This window comes from Caenorhabditis remanei, chromosome II (assembly GCF_010183535.1).
Source record: "Caenorhabditis remanei strain PX506 chromosome II, whole genome shotgun sequence".
NCBI lineage: Eukaryota > Metazoa > Nematoda > Chromadorea > Rhabditida > Rhabditidae > Caenorhabditis > Caenorhabditis remanei.
Window position 1 is genome coordinate 19694602 of NC_071329.1, and position 15817 is coordinate 19710418.

The window sequence follows — 15817 nt, forward strand, 5'->3', positions numbered from 1 at the left end:
ATTGAAAATGACTCATTTTATTTTCCCAAAAAGGGCTGAAAGACACACAAAATGGCACAAAAAAGGTGTGTTGCATGACACCCCCATGACTTAATATCCAGGGGCGGTACGTGGTGGTGGACAGTGATCGCATCCTCCTCCGGATCCTGGTGCTCCTGCCTCTCCAGGTGATCCTGGTGCTCCAGCGTTTCCTGGTGCTCCGTCCGGTCCAGCGTCTCCAGCTGGTCCTGGTGGTCCTGGCTCGGAAGCTCCGGCAGATCCTGGGTTTCCTGCTGGTCCTGGTGGTCCGGCTGGTCCTGGGTTTCCAGCTGGTCCTGGGGTTCCTGGAGTCTCGGTGACTTGTCCTGGAGCTCCTGGGTTTCCTGGTGCTCCTGGGGCTCCGTCGTTTCCGGCTGGTCCTGGTGGTCCTGGTGGTCCGGCTGGTCCCTCGCCTCCTCCTGATGGAGTGTTTCCTGGAGCTCCGGCTGGTCCTGGTGGTCCAGCTGGTCCTGGTCCTCCGGCTGGTCCGGCTGGTCCTGGTGGGCAGTCAAAGCAGAAATCGGCGGCGGTTGGAGCGGCAGCGGCCTCGGCGTCAGATCCAGCTTGTCCTGGGTTTCCAGCCTTTCCGTCCTCTCCTGGGTTTCCGTCTTTTCCTGGTGCTCCGGCTGGTCCAGCGGCTCCGATTCCGCAAGAGCAGCATGATCCTCCGGCGGATCCTCCGCCTCCTCCCTCGGAGTATCCTCCACGACGAGAACGGGTGTCTCTCTTGATACGAGAGTCAACTCCCTTCACTGTCTCGAACTGAAAATAATTGTTTTTTTCTGAAATCTCTAATCAAAAATGGAAAATGGAAAATTTTCGTCTGTATCTTTAATTTTAAGAAAATGAATATAAATATAAATCTAACCTTAAATAGAAATTTCGAAAAACTGTTTTCAAAAATGTCGCTTTGAGTTCTGGTTAATTATTGAGTGGATAATTGGAATATCTTTTTTCATGGTAATTAATTTCACAAACTCACTCTGTGGAACTCATCCCAGAGTCCGTCGGTTCGGTGCTTACAGAATTCGACCTGTAAATAATATTCATAAAAAATTCATTCATTTCATTGATATGCTTTACCTCATTCTGAAGGGAAGATTGAACGTGTTGCATGTAGTTGTAGAGCATTGGCACGGCAATGATGGCGGTCAGGGTGGCGATGGTCGACACCGAGATTCCTAGAAATAGTTTGATAAGGAAAACTAGCTGGGAATAAGGAATAATAACATTTAAATTAATTTAAGTTTTTTAAAAAGAAATATTACTAGAGGAAAAAAATCCAGTTTTCTAAATCACAGAAAAACTGAAAATAATGAAAATTTTAGTTATTTCAGAAAAGTTATACTATGATAGTGTCAAAGCTAAATTTTTCAGAAAATGTTCAGAGAACAAATAGATTTTCAAATAAGAGAAAATAAAAGAAAACGGAGAAAAATCAGCTTAATATAAAGATAATTTTTAAAAGAAATAAACTTTTAATTCCGAAAAAACATACCAAAGAAAGCGAGTTTCTTGAGGCTCTCAGCCTCGGCAATCTTCTGTTTCTCTTCCATGATTACTGTGGGTTGTGTGTTTAAGGGTATGGTCTACAATCAAACGAAAGCAGACGAACGAATGGCATAATGTCTTCGAACATCTTATATATGATCCGAATAAGGCGACGGAACTTGTCATCCTCCTCCCCCTCGCCGTTAACTTGTTATTTTTGTATTTTTCTTCACTGCCTCCTTTTCTTGTACGCGTACTAGTTGGTTAGTTAGTTAGTCAGTTTGGAAAGAGAAGGGGGACAACGGATGAGAAGATGATAGGCATCTTTATTTGGGGGAGAAGAAGGGCAGATGATGATAGAAAATTAGTGTATTTGTTTTTTATTAATTCAAGTGGAAATGCCTGTGGACATACATGTGTGTGTGTGTGTGTGAGTGTGGGGGGATAAAGATCTGTTAAACTTTGCATACAGAAATCAAACAACACAATATATGCAGAGAATGGTTTATGTAAGAAAACAATAATCAGGGGTATATGACAAGTTGAGAATCAAAAACTTATAAATTAATTGCCATTTTTTTTAAATTCTTAAGTTTTCCAGATTTTTCAGAACATTTTTTCAGAACTATACAAGTGAATTTCATGCTTTCTAGTGTTCATCTTCTATTTGCAATACGGCGTTATTGTTACCGTTTAACAATTTTTCAGTTCTAATCTGTTGACATTTCGATTCTGAAAGACTACAGTTGTCAAGATTTCCAGTCATTGTACCCGAATAATGTATTTTTTTTGTAAATCAGCTACCAAGCTACTGTCTACACCAATTATCTTATTGTTTCAGTTTGCGCACATAAAACTGAACAACACAATTGCAAATTCATTTTTTCTCTTGAATTTTAGTTTTTCTCAATATTTAATGCTTTCCGCTTCAGAATATCTTATCATCAAAGATCTTCTATGATTTCATATCCATAATATTACTTATCGACTTCTCCGATACTATATCAATATCAGTTCCAGTGTTCTGATCAAATTAGTTCTCCCCACCCAGCAAACCAGTATACTTATCAATACATGTGTCCTGTGTTTTCATCTGAAACCAATAATCTAATTTCCGAAATTCTTACTTTCCCAAAATCTAGAATTTTCTGAATTTCTAATCAAGAGGAACGTGTTCTCCCATTTGTTCGATGTCTCAAGAAAAATGAAAGTGAAAAGTGATATGGAGAGAGAGAGAAAAGGGGAAACTACTATTGCTTGGTATGGGTGATAACAATAAAACAATTCTGTCCTCCTCCTTGTTTTGATAGTGACCAGTTTTCTTTTTGCAGGAAAATAAGGGAAAAAAGGGGTTTATTACTGTTTTATGAGTGGCTAGGGGCAACGAAAAGGTTCGGAACAATACATAGAACTCAAAAATATGAACAATTATAATAAGTTATTCTGATAAAATCGTGGCTCAGGAATATTCGAATAGCTCTCGGGCTTAGCCCTCGCCAAAATACTCCGCAGTTTAGTTGTAGTATGCACATCGAACCCGTTAACAGAAGAGTATGCCTCCCGGATTGCTCTTACTGGGTCAGCACAAGAAGAGTACTGAAAATGACAATTTCAAAAACAATTGAAGTTTGTTTATCTCACCTCAAAGTTATCAATAGACTCCAGAATGTTGAAAAACTTATCGCAAATTGAGACAAAGTTTACCATTAGAAGTTTCAGAAAAATCTTGTCTTCGTGAACTTCAGAGTATTGTTTAGCCACCTGCCAAGCTTTGTACATAATACTGTACGCAGAAAACGTGGAGCAATGAAGATTATTGAGCTCGTACTGAAAATGAAAAATGTCTCGCTCAGATAGTTATATCTTATCTGTGTACTTCCATCTCACTCCTCGATGTTTCATACACCATTGTGTTCTCAAAATTTGAAAATTGCATTTTCGCTCCAGCAATCGTTTTCTGCAGCATTTGCAACCAATCCGACCATTCTTTTTCTTTGACATCAAAACTTAGTTTCAAGATGAGACACTGGATCACTGTATCGGTGACTTGCTGGAATCGAATGAATGCTTCTTCTTCACGACGCTTGGTTTCTTGCTGACAATGAGAATAAAAATGATTTCAGAACTCCGCTTATTTCTACTAACCTGATAGCTCTCCCTTTCCTCTCGTTTTTCCCTTATTTTTTGTTCGTTCTCTCTCCTCTGCTCTTCCAATCTGTGGAGATAGGTCTCAGATTTTTTCTGGCCACCTTCAAAAATTTTTTTCCATTCTTCTTCTCCATTAGTCTGGATAGCTAATTTCTGCCTGTTGTGATGAACCAGAGCCAACTGTTCTTTTTCATTATCTATCTTATCTTTCATCGTTTTTTCTTCCAGTTTCTTTTTATCTATTTCGGTTTGTGCAGTAAATTTGTTGTTAATTTCAGAAGCGACATTTTCGGTTTCTTGGCCTAAAGTTTGTGGGATTTTATGCTTTAAATGATAAAAATCTAACCGCAAGTACTCGGCACTGCTGTTGGGGCTATCCATGCAGTAACTGCAGAACATGCTTCTTGAATCCGTGCGAGCATACCAGTCATGTTCTGGAAAAAGATATTGAAAACTATTTATTTAAAGTTATCACCTCCTCTTCTGACGGTACTTCTGTCAGGTTATCATTCATGAATTTTTCGTCCTTATCGATGGGTACAGCGGGCGTAATGGATAGAGATTCAGGAGGTTCAAGGCTGTCCGAAGATATAGAACCATTTGGTTCTTCCTCAAGAATAGGATTTACGACAGTTCCAGCGGAATAATCCGTTACTGGTGGAAAAGCTGCATCGTACTTCGCTTCTATTGCTTTAATGTTTGCTGTGTGAAACAAAAATACACGCATTATCTCCCAGAATACATCCAGTTGGTTTCCTCTCATTGAATTCAGTCCATTTTTAAGTTTTTGGAAAGATTCTGAATTCCTCTTATTTTTGAAATTACGATCCTTAATAAGCTTCTCTTTTTTTTCAGCTAACGATGAAGATTCTGGAAGAAGCAAAGAAAAAATTATAATCAACAAACTATTTCTGAAACTCACTTGAATTCAACTGCTTTGTTTTCTCTTCAAGTTTTTTGTCGTTTTTTGAATTGACTGGCCTTGTTTCTTGATTTTTTATATAATCCTCAACTTCCTTCTCCAGTTTTTCAATACTGTTATGAAGGTCACGTACCATGTTCAAATCCTGCAACAATTAATAATGTAAAAGATTCATTGGTGCTGACTAGGGAAGTCTGTGGAGACGCGGCTTTCGATCGATCTATAAAATTGGTTATAGGTATTCTCGACTACGGGGAGTCCATTTCTGCAGTCAAAACCTGCTGAATGTCTCTGCGAGCCAAGTTTTGAGCTCTCAAACTTTCCATGTGGTCAATATTTTTTTCTGAATCGGCCGCACATACGCCACCGTTCGGTCCCATGTGTGTTCCCCAATGGTTAACCTGTGTTTATACGTTGCAAAATGAGAAAATTTTACGTATACTATTTCCCTATTTTCAATTTTGTGTGAAAACGCTTAACTATGTGAAAAGTTTGAGAGCTCATAACTCGGCTCGCAGAGACATTTAACAGGTTTTGACCACAGAAATGGACTCTCCGTAGTCGAAAGTACCTACATATAACCACATTTATAGATTGTTTGAAAGTGGCGTCTCCAAAGACTTCCGTTGTGAGGGTTTTAAGAGCAAGAAACGTTCAAAGCAATCTTACCTTCTCAAAGTTTCTGTGCCACGACTCCGCAGCACGTGTCCAGTTTTTGCAATCATCAGCAATATAATTACAAGTTTTTTCGAAAAACTTCGACATATTCCTGCAAAATAGTAATTACTGAAGTTTTATTCAATAATGACAAATAGTGAATTTCTTTTATTTTCTACCAGGTCGCGAAATATCAGATAACATTATTGCTCACTACTAACTAGTAGATTTTTGTTTGATAACAGCAATTCAGGTGTAAACAGGACACAAAATTTACTGATAAAGACAGGGAAATTTCACTATGATTTTGTTTCATGTTTACAATTATAACATGTCCATGACATGATTTAACAGTGAGCAATAAAATCGTAAACAAGGCTGAGGAAAAAAGGGCGTGGCTATATGAATACCAGAGAAAATAAAAAGAGATGCATTTCAATGCTTTATTGTTTCTCTCTGGCGTTTAATTTTCTAATTTCAACTTGAAATTAACTCATTATTTTTCAGAGATGGGACTGTTCGGTGAGACCGACGATGAGCTTGCTGAACGGCTGAAAAATGAACGGCGCGCCAAATTGATCGAGCTCCGAGATCAAACCAGAGAAAAAATTAAGTGAGTTGACAATAAAAATCCCGAAATACTTAAACTGTTTATTCCAGAGCTTTTGAAAACCATTTCTCCAAAAAATGTGAAGAGGAGCGAACTGAAATGATTGAGACTAAGAAGAAGCAGATCAATGATTTGAGAGATGAAACTGAAGATCAACTCAGAAGTGAGTTTTTGTAGTTCGCTTTCAAAACACTTTTCATAGTTTTCAGAGATCGAAGAACTCATTTCTGCTGAAAATGAAGGGCTGTTAACACAACAAAATGCAATTTTGAACCAAGCAGAGAATGCTTTGGAACAAGCAGCTTTGAAATTGAAAGAAAATATAGCGGATATCATTAAAAATTGGGATGTACAAGGATTTGAAATGGATCAGGTACTTTTTGAAACTTCTTGTGATGAGACTTTCACTGTTTTAAGTAGTTTTCATTTAGGGTTGAGTTCTTGCTTGTTGAAATATAAATATATATTCGTGGGACAGTTAGTTGTACTACTATGACACACTCTCAAAGGTGGGCATTTTTAATTGAAAATGGTAAAGTATGATTTTTTTTGGCCGGTACTGTATAATACCATGATCTGAAATGTATCGCAATACATTTATCGTGTTCTTTGGTTTTTCTCCATCATCAATGTTTTTATTTTAACAATAGCAATGTGCGTGTGAATTTTAACATTAGCAATACGACGCTACTCTTCAATCCTCATTTTTTAGAAAAGGACAAAGATCAAAACTATGAAACATACCTATGTACATATCATATCATGAGCAGAACATATGAGTCTTAGAACGCATTTGTTTTATAATTGTGTAACTATCAACTTGGGGTCATCGGAACTTGTGAAGAAATCTTTCTCTTATTTTCAAACTGTTTAATTTCATTTGATCAAATTTTTAAAGTTTTTTTCAGAAACTAGAAGATCAAGAGTCTGGCCTGGAGCTAGCTCGCCAGAAGAATCAAATTGATCAAATCCAGGGAACCCGAGAAAATGAGCAATTCAGAAGTGAAAAAGTGGCAGAGCAAGAATCTGAAGACAAATCGAATTTTGAGGAAATTCGTCGACAATGCAAGGATAACACGGAAAAAGAAATGCAGTTGAAGAAAGAACTAGTGAAAAAACAAAAAGACGGTGCTAAATTAGTAAGTGACGATAGTTGTCAATTATAGAAAAGTTTGAATTTCAGGAAAAGAAACGACAAAAAAAGTTAATGGCATGCAAACTATCCGCACATAAAACGTTGAACCAAATCAAGCAAGCCGAAATTCAAAGTGATTCTACTAACGCATTGCATCAAGGAATCACCGATATGAAACTAATAAAAAATGGGATCCAAGGAACACTAGATCAATGCTACCGGTATCTGGTAAAGGATTTCGAATGGGATAAAGAAGCGAGGGATTCTGCAATCAAATATTTTGGAGTCCTGGCAACTCGACTACAATCTCTGTCTGTTCATATTGTGAATATGCAACAGATGATATCTGATATTGAGAATGACACGGAAAGGGAGAAAAGAGAGAAGGAGATTGAGGATATCAATGGAAATGTGTCACAGAGCGGATCTTGTATTGTAACGTTTTCTAGTCAATTGGTGGTAAGTGTTTTGTCAGTAAAAATAGAATTTGCCGGTTAAAAAAACAAAATCTAAGAAAGTTTGAACTCAACTCCTATGCCTAGGCGTAACGCTGACTTTCACATCATAAATAACGCTGTTCCAGAGCGGGAAGACTGATTGGGATGAGGATCGAGCAACAAAATTTAATGATTTGATGAAGAAAATCACCTCTGGGGTATGTCCACTAATTCTGTACCTAGTTTTTATGAAGGAATTTCCCAGATTGACAAAGTCAGATTACCGCCCTCTGGTCATTTGCAACTGAACCGTCAGTTGAAAGCTGCTTCAACAAGCAATTCGATTACATTTTAACGTATTAAATTAATTTTTGCCTCTAGAAGTGAACAAATATATATTGTATCATTTTTTATTTAATTCCGTTTTTATTATTGGGTTAACTTCCCATCTTACTTTGTGTTTAGTTTATAGGCTTTTCTTTATTTCAAATTCAGGTCTTCATCTTTTTCAAAATGAGTTCTGCACCGGCTATATCAAGAAGGGCAAAGCTCCTTGAAGACCATGAAAAGAATATGATGAATGAGACGAATCAAGTGATCTCGGAAGAAGCAGAGGACGCGAGAAAAATTCGAGAGGTACGAATTCATTATTTTCCGAATTGAGATGAGCCAATTAACATTATACTATTTTAGAGCTACGTCCAACAAGCCTCAAATAATCGAAAACTTTTTGACTTGGATGTTGTCAAGGAGGGAGAGAAATGCACTGAAAATGTAAAACGTGGAATCAGTCGTCTCGATGATCTACGCGTAGAAAACCGTCTCACCTTGACGAAACTCAATGAGGATCAAGCGAAATCTAACAAACAAAAACTTCAAGAAATGGAGAAAAATGGGCAAAATGAGGTTGAGCAGAGGAAAAACCGAATTCAAGTACTTGAGAAGAGAATTCAAGATGTGAAAAATACCACAGAGAAAGGTACCGAGTTCAGAAGAGTAGTCCTGAAAACCTTCGAAATATTTGTAGAAAGAGAACGAGAGCTAAGAATTAATGGTGCATTGCAAGCAGAGAAAACTAATATTGCTAAGAAACTGGAATCGAAGAAGACAGAAAAAAGAGAGAGCCACGAGAAGAAAATAATGGAGCTGGAACAGAAAAACGCAGATATTAGGTTAAAGTATGAAGAGGAAATGAAGAAAATGGAAGAGGAGTTGAGGATCAAGAATGAGCAGAAGATGGCAGAGGTGTTCAGGTTGCAAGAGAAATCAAGTGAGTTTTACAAGAGTCATCTTTCACAAAGTTATGATGTTCTATTGAAAACGATAGACATCTCAAATCATGGAACTACAGTTGTAAACTTTGCATTTTTTCAGTAAAAATTCTCCAACTTTGAGAAGATGTTACGGTAATACTGATTGTCCCATCAAGTAGATTTTTAATGAATTATGCGTTCACAAGAATAAACCTCTAAGATTAGTTTTCAAGTATTTGAAGTGAGACGGAATCAGTACTTCACAAAGAATGTTTTCTGATAAACCCACAGTGAAATAATGTGTTTTTTTACAAAAAAAAAAACAAATGTATCTCTTCAGTGACGGGAAATGGTAAAATGATCGAGGCTGCTCACAATGACAGAAAACATAATGATTTCCGTCGGCAATGTCGGATGGTCGTTCATTTATTCATTGAAGCCAGAAAACATTTTGATGATGAAGAGCTCCTAATTATGCTCATCATATCCGAAATCAAAAACGAGCGGAAATTGGTATTAAATTAAATAATAGATGTTCTAATTTATACTATATTTCAGACTGCCAGTCCAGTGTTGGGAACAATCACGAATGCTCTTCAAAACTTATTAAATGCTATTCAGATGCTGGCAGTTCCAGATGAACAATATGAGATACTTCAAGTGAAAGTTCAGAGAATTGCATCGGATTTGACAGCTGAGATCAAGAAAATAGAGAAGGAAATATTCTCGTTTAAGAATGTAGTAAATTATTAATTTTTGAAGTGAAGTCCTACGTATTTCTCATGTTTTTTAGGGCAAAGGAGACATTGAAACTCTGGAATTGTCACACGAAACCGCAAGGGCATTGATGCTTCAACTGAGTGAACTTGTGCTTTTGGTAAGTTCTGTATTTTTGGCCAACTATCATTATTTTGGTCAACTATCAGTGATGAAACCTAATAACGGCTAGATTGGATAACTATCTTGACAATATTTCAGTTTAACATCCGCCCTTCGACACAATTCGGCGAAGTTCTTGCTCTCGAAGTGAAGAACTTGAGTATTACCTCTTCTCCATCAGAACTTAAAATTGAAAACTCGAAATTGGAAAATGGTTCAGAAATTCCAAAAACAATAAACAATATTTCTGCCAATGACGAAACTGAAGACACAGAGGAAGGAGATGCAAGCGACGAAGACGAGGATCAGGGAGAGCTACGATATGAAGGATTGGTAGAAGATGTAAATGAAACTGAGTCGGAAAATTTTGAAGTTCTCGCTTAATTTTTTTTGATCGGACGATTTTTGGGAATAAATTTTTTGCAGTTTTTTATTTTTATTGGTTTTTTGGTCGTTATTTCGATTTGGTATATTTGAGACACCACATTCTTCAAATAAAGTTAATCATAGTTACATATATTCAATATTTTAGTTAGTGATGGGATCTCGGGGGTCTAAGACGAAACAAACAAAAAAGGATGCAACTCATATGAAAACTGGTAACAAACTGTACGTGTTTTCAAGGTTCACCTTTACTTTATTTAGACTTCATCAATGATTTCGCCCAACGGATCGAAGAAATCTTTCTTAAAAACGTAGAAGAAGATTTGGAAAACTATAGAAAACAGTTATTTGAACTTACATCAATGACGGATTGCTTAGTAGAAATCCAAGGTCAGCTTCACTGCTGAAATTATTGTAAATTCAACGTAACAGTTTCAGATATTCCCACCTTTGTTTCTGAAAAAGAAAGTTTAACAAATTCAAAATCTACGGTTGAGCAAGGACATAAAGCAATTACCCATGAACCAATTGAAAAAACTGATCTGCCGCCAAATCTGGATGCAGATATGTTGACTATTACACAAATTAATCTACAAACTGAACAGTTGATTCAAATGTGCAAGTTAGAAGAAACCAAGTGTGAGTTCACTACCCTTTTATTCACCAAAAACCTTAGTTTTTACAGTGAACAAGATTTTCGAAGAATTATCAACAATATCCAGGAAAAAACGATATGAAAGATTCAGAAGAGATTGCCAGAGTCTGGTTTCGATATTTGAACAATTTGAAAGCTCTGTGGAACAAAATATTTCTCGAATTCTGAAAAGAAATGAAATGATGAAACAAGGAAAACGGTTGGTGAGTGTTTCACATTGCTAATAGTAAGACATGTTGTAACTATTATTCATGCACTATTACAGACTTATCTCCCAAGTCTACCCGATATCTTACGCTATTTGCAAGTTTTTACCCAATCCAATCAATTGCTTACATTGACTACCGATGAGCCTCTCAGTTTCGATTTGTATGAAGTTCAAGTTTGTATTCTACAAAAATCATATGAAATCCGCTTTCAACTCAATCAAATTTTATGTGATGTATATATTTATGAAGAAATTCATTACAAGTCTGATATCTTAAGAGAAGGATGCAATACGGAAACATTAGGGAGAACAACGAATCCACGGAACAAAACGAAAAGAAATCACGAGAGAAGAAAACGAAGGAGGCAACGACGGAGAAAATGGAAGAGGATGAACAGAGTGAAGACTGAACAGGACACATATCGAATTGGTTCAAGCTTTGAATATCTAACAAATTTGGTGTACGAGTTGAAAATACTAGTGGAACAGGTAGTATCAATGAAAGTATAAGTTTTCATAACATCTATAATTTCAGTTGAAAATTCCTCCATTTGAAGAGCGACTTGTGAAACAGAAGAACATTTATAAATAACTCAACATTTATGTATATTTATTACGTGAAAAATTTCGTGGTTTTCGTATACAAAAATAAAGTGAAATTGAATCGATATAATTTCAAGAGGAAAAAATCATAAAAGCAAAAATAATACAAGAATATAGTTCAGTGACAAAAAAGCTCATAACGGAATGAATCGAACAAATGTAGAAACGGAGATATAAAGCTAGTAAGGTTTTTGTCTGAAAAATGGACAAAAATCGTTGGGAAAAGAAAAGACAGAGGATCGTTGAAGAATCTCAAGGAAAAACATATTGCGAGAAAAAATGAAATAATTTTTTGCTTTTTTTTTTGAAAAAAAATTTCAAAGTAATTATAGATAAAGGAAATAGGTTTATTGTGGTGTGGATTCAATGAACTTGAGCTCTTCAGCATTGTTGACCAAGTTCTTCTTAGCAGGTGATTCGAAGGATCCATCCAAGTTGAGTCCTTTACGGAGTCGCTGGAAAAAGAACAATTCGAATTAATTTAAAACGTTTTCGAGATTCCTATAAAAAAAGAAACGTATTTCTTACCTCCTTAAAAGTGAGATGCTTATTGGTGAACAGCAAATAGTACACAGCGTATCCTGGGATAACAATCATAGAGCATGACGAGAGGAACCATCCGAATGCATTAGCCCAGACTGGGAAATCCGCACCAGTTGGATACTTTACTGGGTGGTAGTACACAATGCAGAAGACGAAGAGCACCTATAAAATAGGGAGTGAAACAAACAAAAAAAAACAAATCTCAGTCACAAAACTCACTAGACTAGTAGCTGGGGCGCAGAACTTCCAGACGTATTCAATCCAAATAGGCAAGGTAATTCCAACCATTTCCTTGAGAGCATGACGAATGTTGTGTGCGCCGAAACCGTAAGCCAGTCCAACAACTTCAAAGAAGACGACGAAAAGGAGAGCGTATCCTGATGCACCATAGGCGTCAACAAGGGTGAGCCAGTGAGAGCCGGACTGAAATGTACATTTTCAGATAAAACACAAATTTATAATCTAGCAACTTCAAACTCACATAGGTAACCATCGGAATTCCAAGAATGAAGAAGAAGAGACAGAATATACCAAGGGATAACTTTTTATGTTTCCTCAAAATCGGAAAGGCGTCTTCCAGTGCAGTGAACAATCCCTCCACCATACAAACTTGAGAATCCAAACCCAAAATAGTGATCATCAAGAAGAACAGAACGGCGAAGACTTGTTTCATTGGCAAGTTAGAAGCAACTTCTGGATAAGCGAGGAAGGCAAGTCCGACTCCTGAAAATTAAAACATTTCTTGATGAGTCAACCGGAAGGGGTGCTATACCTGGTTTTACAATCTCAGAAATATCTTTTTGTGCCACGTGAGACATGTATCCAAGAATCGAGAAGACGGCGAATCCAGCGGTGATGGAAGTGCAACCATTGATGAAGCACATGGTGATGGCGTCTCTGGAATATTTTCATGGGGGTTGGGAAATTTTTTACTATGCTGTTCTTGTGATAGTGGTCACTCACTTGAAACAATTGTGGTCAAATTTGTTGTGTGATCCCAAGGCGATCAAGGCACCAAAACCGACACCATAGGAATAGAAGACTTGAGTTCCTGCGTCTTTCCATACAGCAGTGTCCAGAAGTCTTGTTGTGTTCGGCTTAAGGTAGAAGTAAATTCCATCGGCGGCACCTTCTAATGTAAGACCACGGACCAAGAGGATGAAGATCAAGACATATGGGAACAGAGCGCAGAAGTAGACGAACTGAAAGTAAAAGAAGGTGAAACAAAGTGCGGAACATGTTCTCACCTTTCTAGCCTGAGTGATACCCTTCCAAAGCGCAAAGTAAACAATCAACCAAGCAGCGGCCATGATGAAGAACAGCTCCCATTGGATTCCTCCAAACTCTGCGATATCTCCCGTATCATGAAGAACACGTTTCTCCCAGAACTGCTCGACGGAGGTTTGGGTGTGACCGCCAGCGCTGGCAACCAGGGCCTGCAAAATGTTTCTTATTTTTCCACCAAACTTCAGAATCGCTTATGGTCTACCTTAATTCTAGCTAGCTCGGTCACATTTTCTTTTCCAGTGACACACGTGGCATCATTCCAATAGTTAGAGCATGTCTCCCATGGGAAAACCCAAGCAATCGAACTGATCATGTAGAACATTGCCCAGGCAACGATGACACAAAAGTAAGCAATACACATGAATGCGATGACCACATTTCCAATACCGACACCACGGAAAAGAGGGCACATAAGCCACATCTCCATTGCACCTTTTTGGAGGTATTGACCGATGGTTACTTCCATAATGAAAATTGGGACAGCCGCCAAACAGAAGAAGATTGCGTAGACCACAAGGAAGGACCCACCACCGTTTCTTAAATAAGCAATTTTATCAAGCAGAATAAATTTCACAGAAAGTTCCAGAGAATTTTCAGCACGCTGTTTCTAAATTATCTGAGAATGAAGCGGATGACACCAAAAGTGAGATTATAATTTTCCACTGCTAACTCACTTGTAACATAAATATGGGAATCGCCACACATTACCAAGTCCCACAGCATAGGCAACCATACTCATCAGAAAATCGAATTTTCCAGTCCATTGACCTCTGAAAACGAAACTTACATACGAACGTGTCTTGGAAGTTTGAAACACATTGGCTTGGAACAGTAACCTAACCATTTTAATAGAAAATTAGGCGACTATGCTTTAAAGTGAAAATAACATAGAATTGAGAAAATATTAGTACCCAAATTTCCAAAACTAACCTATCCGGCTCTTCAGAGTGTTGAGATTCGAGTTCCTTAGCTTTCGCCTCATCCGTCGGCAACGGCACATGTTCGGAAGTACCCATCGTTCTGGAATATCAAGTTTCAATATGAGTTTAGATGAGATGTCGAAAATTATAGAAGAAAAGGACCAGGAACTGAAAAATACTCCAAAAAAGTTTAATCAGAAAAATTGTGGCAAAAATGTTTGTAAAAGGAGCCGTAAATGAGCCTCTCTCTAATAAAAACAATGTCTAGTCTCGGTTAGAGCACACAATAAAAAACATGAAAGACACACAGAAAAGGCGACAAAAACACGAGAGAACACGTGTTTGTTTGTTTTGGCATACTGGTAAGGGGGAATAGGTAGGATAGGGGTTGAAAAAGAATCAAAATGGTATTTACTTGTTTTTTTCCGAAAGAAATCAGTATGTATGTTCTTGTTGGAATGACACCTGGAAGGGTGTCAGTGGCAAGTAGAATGGTAAATATTGAAAAGAACGGTGAGCTGGGTGGGGAAGAGCAAATTTGTTGGAATTTCACAATTTTTGGAATTGGGAAGGTCTTGGAAAGCTTTGAGTGTACTGAGTGACAGAGAATTCGGAATCAGAGTGGAACCAGGGATCTTCTAGTCGCCATATAAGAAAGAGTAAAACATCCTAAGATTTCATCTGATCTAATTAAGATTTCAGTATCAACAAGATCATTTACTGGGATAATTTCAGATAAACCCCGATACAAAATTCCATAGATATTTTTTTCATTTCTTCTAGCCTAAATCCTTCAGACCTCAGTCAAGAGAGAAAGATGTTCCCCACAAGAAAAAGCAAAGATTATTTTTAATTATTTAATCTTCCTCTTGCAGTCATAAAACCATCGGAACAATCTAACAAGAAGGAAAGATATTCTCTCAGTTTTTATGAATCTTGGCTAACATGAAAACAATATTTCAAGATTAGTAAAACCAAATTGCTACAGTAACCCAGTTCAACCTACGGATCCTGAAACTTTTTAGGCCAAAAATTACCAACCGTGATTACAGTATTAAACGGATGAAAAACTGTGTAAATCAAAAACTGTAAATTTTAACACCTACTAAAATTATCAGCAACAAAAAAAACAATTCAACGACTTCTTCTTCGTCTTTTTTTGTATGTCTCCTTTCGTCTGACTGACCAATGTGTCAGAGAGTGTGTGACCTTGCGGTTGTTTGAGAGGGGGTTAGGAGAAGTAAGTAAGTGTGAAGAAAAAAAAAGAAGAAGATAGAACCGGTTGATTGTCTCTCTCCCTCCTCCTACCAAACTGAAGATGTGTTAATTCTGACGACATTTTGATGAATTGATCAAGAGAGTATTTTTGATGGAAGTAGATTAACGAGGGGAAGTGAAGAGATTGAGAGATAGATGAGAAGATAGAAGTGTTGGGGTTTTGATTTGGTTTAGTAAAGTAACGGTTTGGTGGTGAAAGAGGTGATAATTCGAATTAGAAGGGAAATGAATAAGGAAAATGTTCTTTAGTTTCAAAGTGTGAAACCGGAGGGATTAAGAAACTATGAGCAGTTTTACTTACGGTATTGACTGACTTGCCAGGGGTTTAAACTTTGACCTAGTTTTCCTCGGATACCAGACCACGAGGGGAAAAAATAATATATATTTGG

At 37.4% G+C, this 15817-nt stretch overlaps 3 protein-coding genes across 3 annotated transcripts; all 3 read right to left on the reverse strand.

The window, feature by feature from the left end:
- Positions 1–90: 90 nt before the first annotated feature.
- On the reverse strand, positions 91–1574 carry GCK72_008086 (uncharacterized protein; the record flags this gene model as incomplete). The annotated part of the gene is made up of 4 exons (XM_003105758.2): positions 91–780; positions 1001–1051; positions 1102–1199; positions 1517–1574. 4 exons carry the CDS (start codon positions 1572–1574, stop codon positions 91–93), a joined length of 897 nt encoding a protein of 298 aa, XP_003105806.1.
- A 1363-nt stretch (positions 1575–2937) lies between these two features.
- On the reverse strand, positions 2938–5344 carry GCK72_008087 (uncharacterized protein; the record flags this gene model as incomplete). The annotated part of the gene is made up of 8 exons (XM_053726637.1): positions 2938–3105; positions 3151–3336; positions 3386–3604; positions 3655–3959; positions 4004–4091; positions 4151–4527; positions 4580–4724; positions 5249–5344. 8 exons carry the CDS (start codon positions 5342–5344, stop codon positions 2938–2940), a joined length of 1584 nt encoding a protein of 527 aa, XP_053590831.1.
- A 6403-nt stretch (positions 5345–11747) lies between these two features.
- GCK72_008088 (uncharacterized protein) lies at positions 11748–14246 on the reverse strand (the record flags this gene model as incomplete). The annotated part of the gene is made up of 10 exons (XM_053726638.1): positions 11748–11855; positions 11929–12105; positions 12163–12366; positions 12425–12666; positions 12716–12840; positions 12907–13145; positions 13191–13379; positions 13433–13766; positions 13905–14000; positions 14161–14246. The coding sequence occupies 10 exons, from the start codon at positions 14244–14246 to the stop codon at positions 11748–11750; spliced, it is 1800 nt and encodes a 599-aa protein (XP_053590832.1).
- Positions 14247–15817: the final 1571 nt, after the last annotated feature.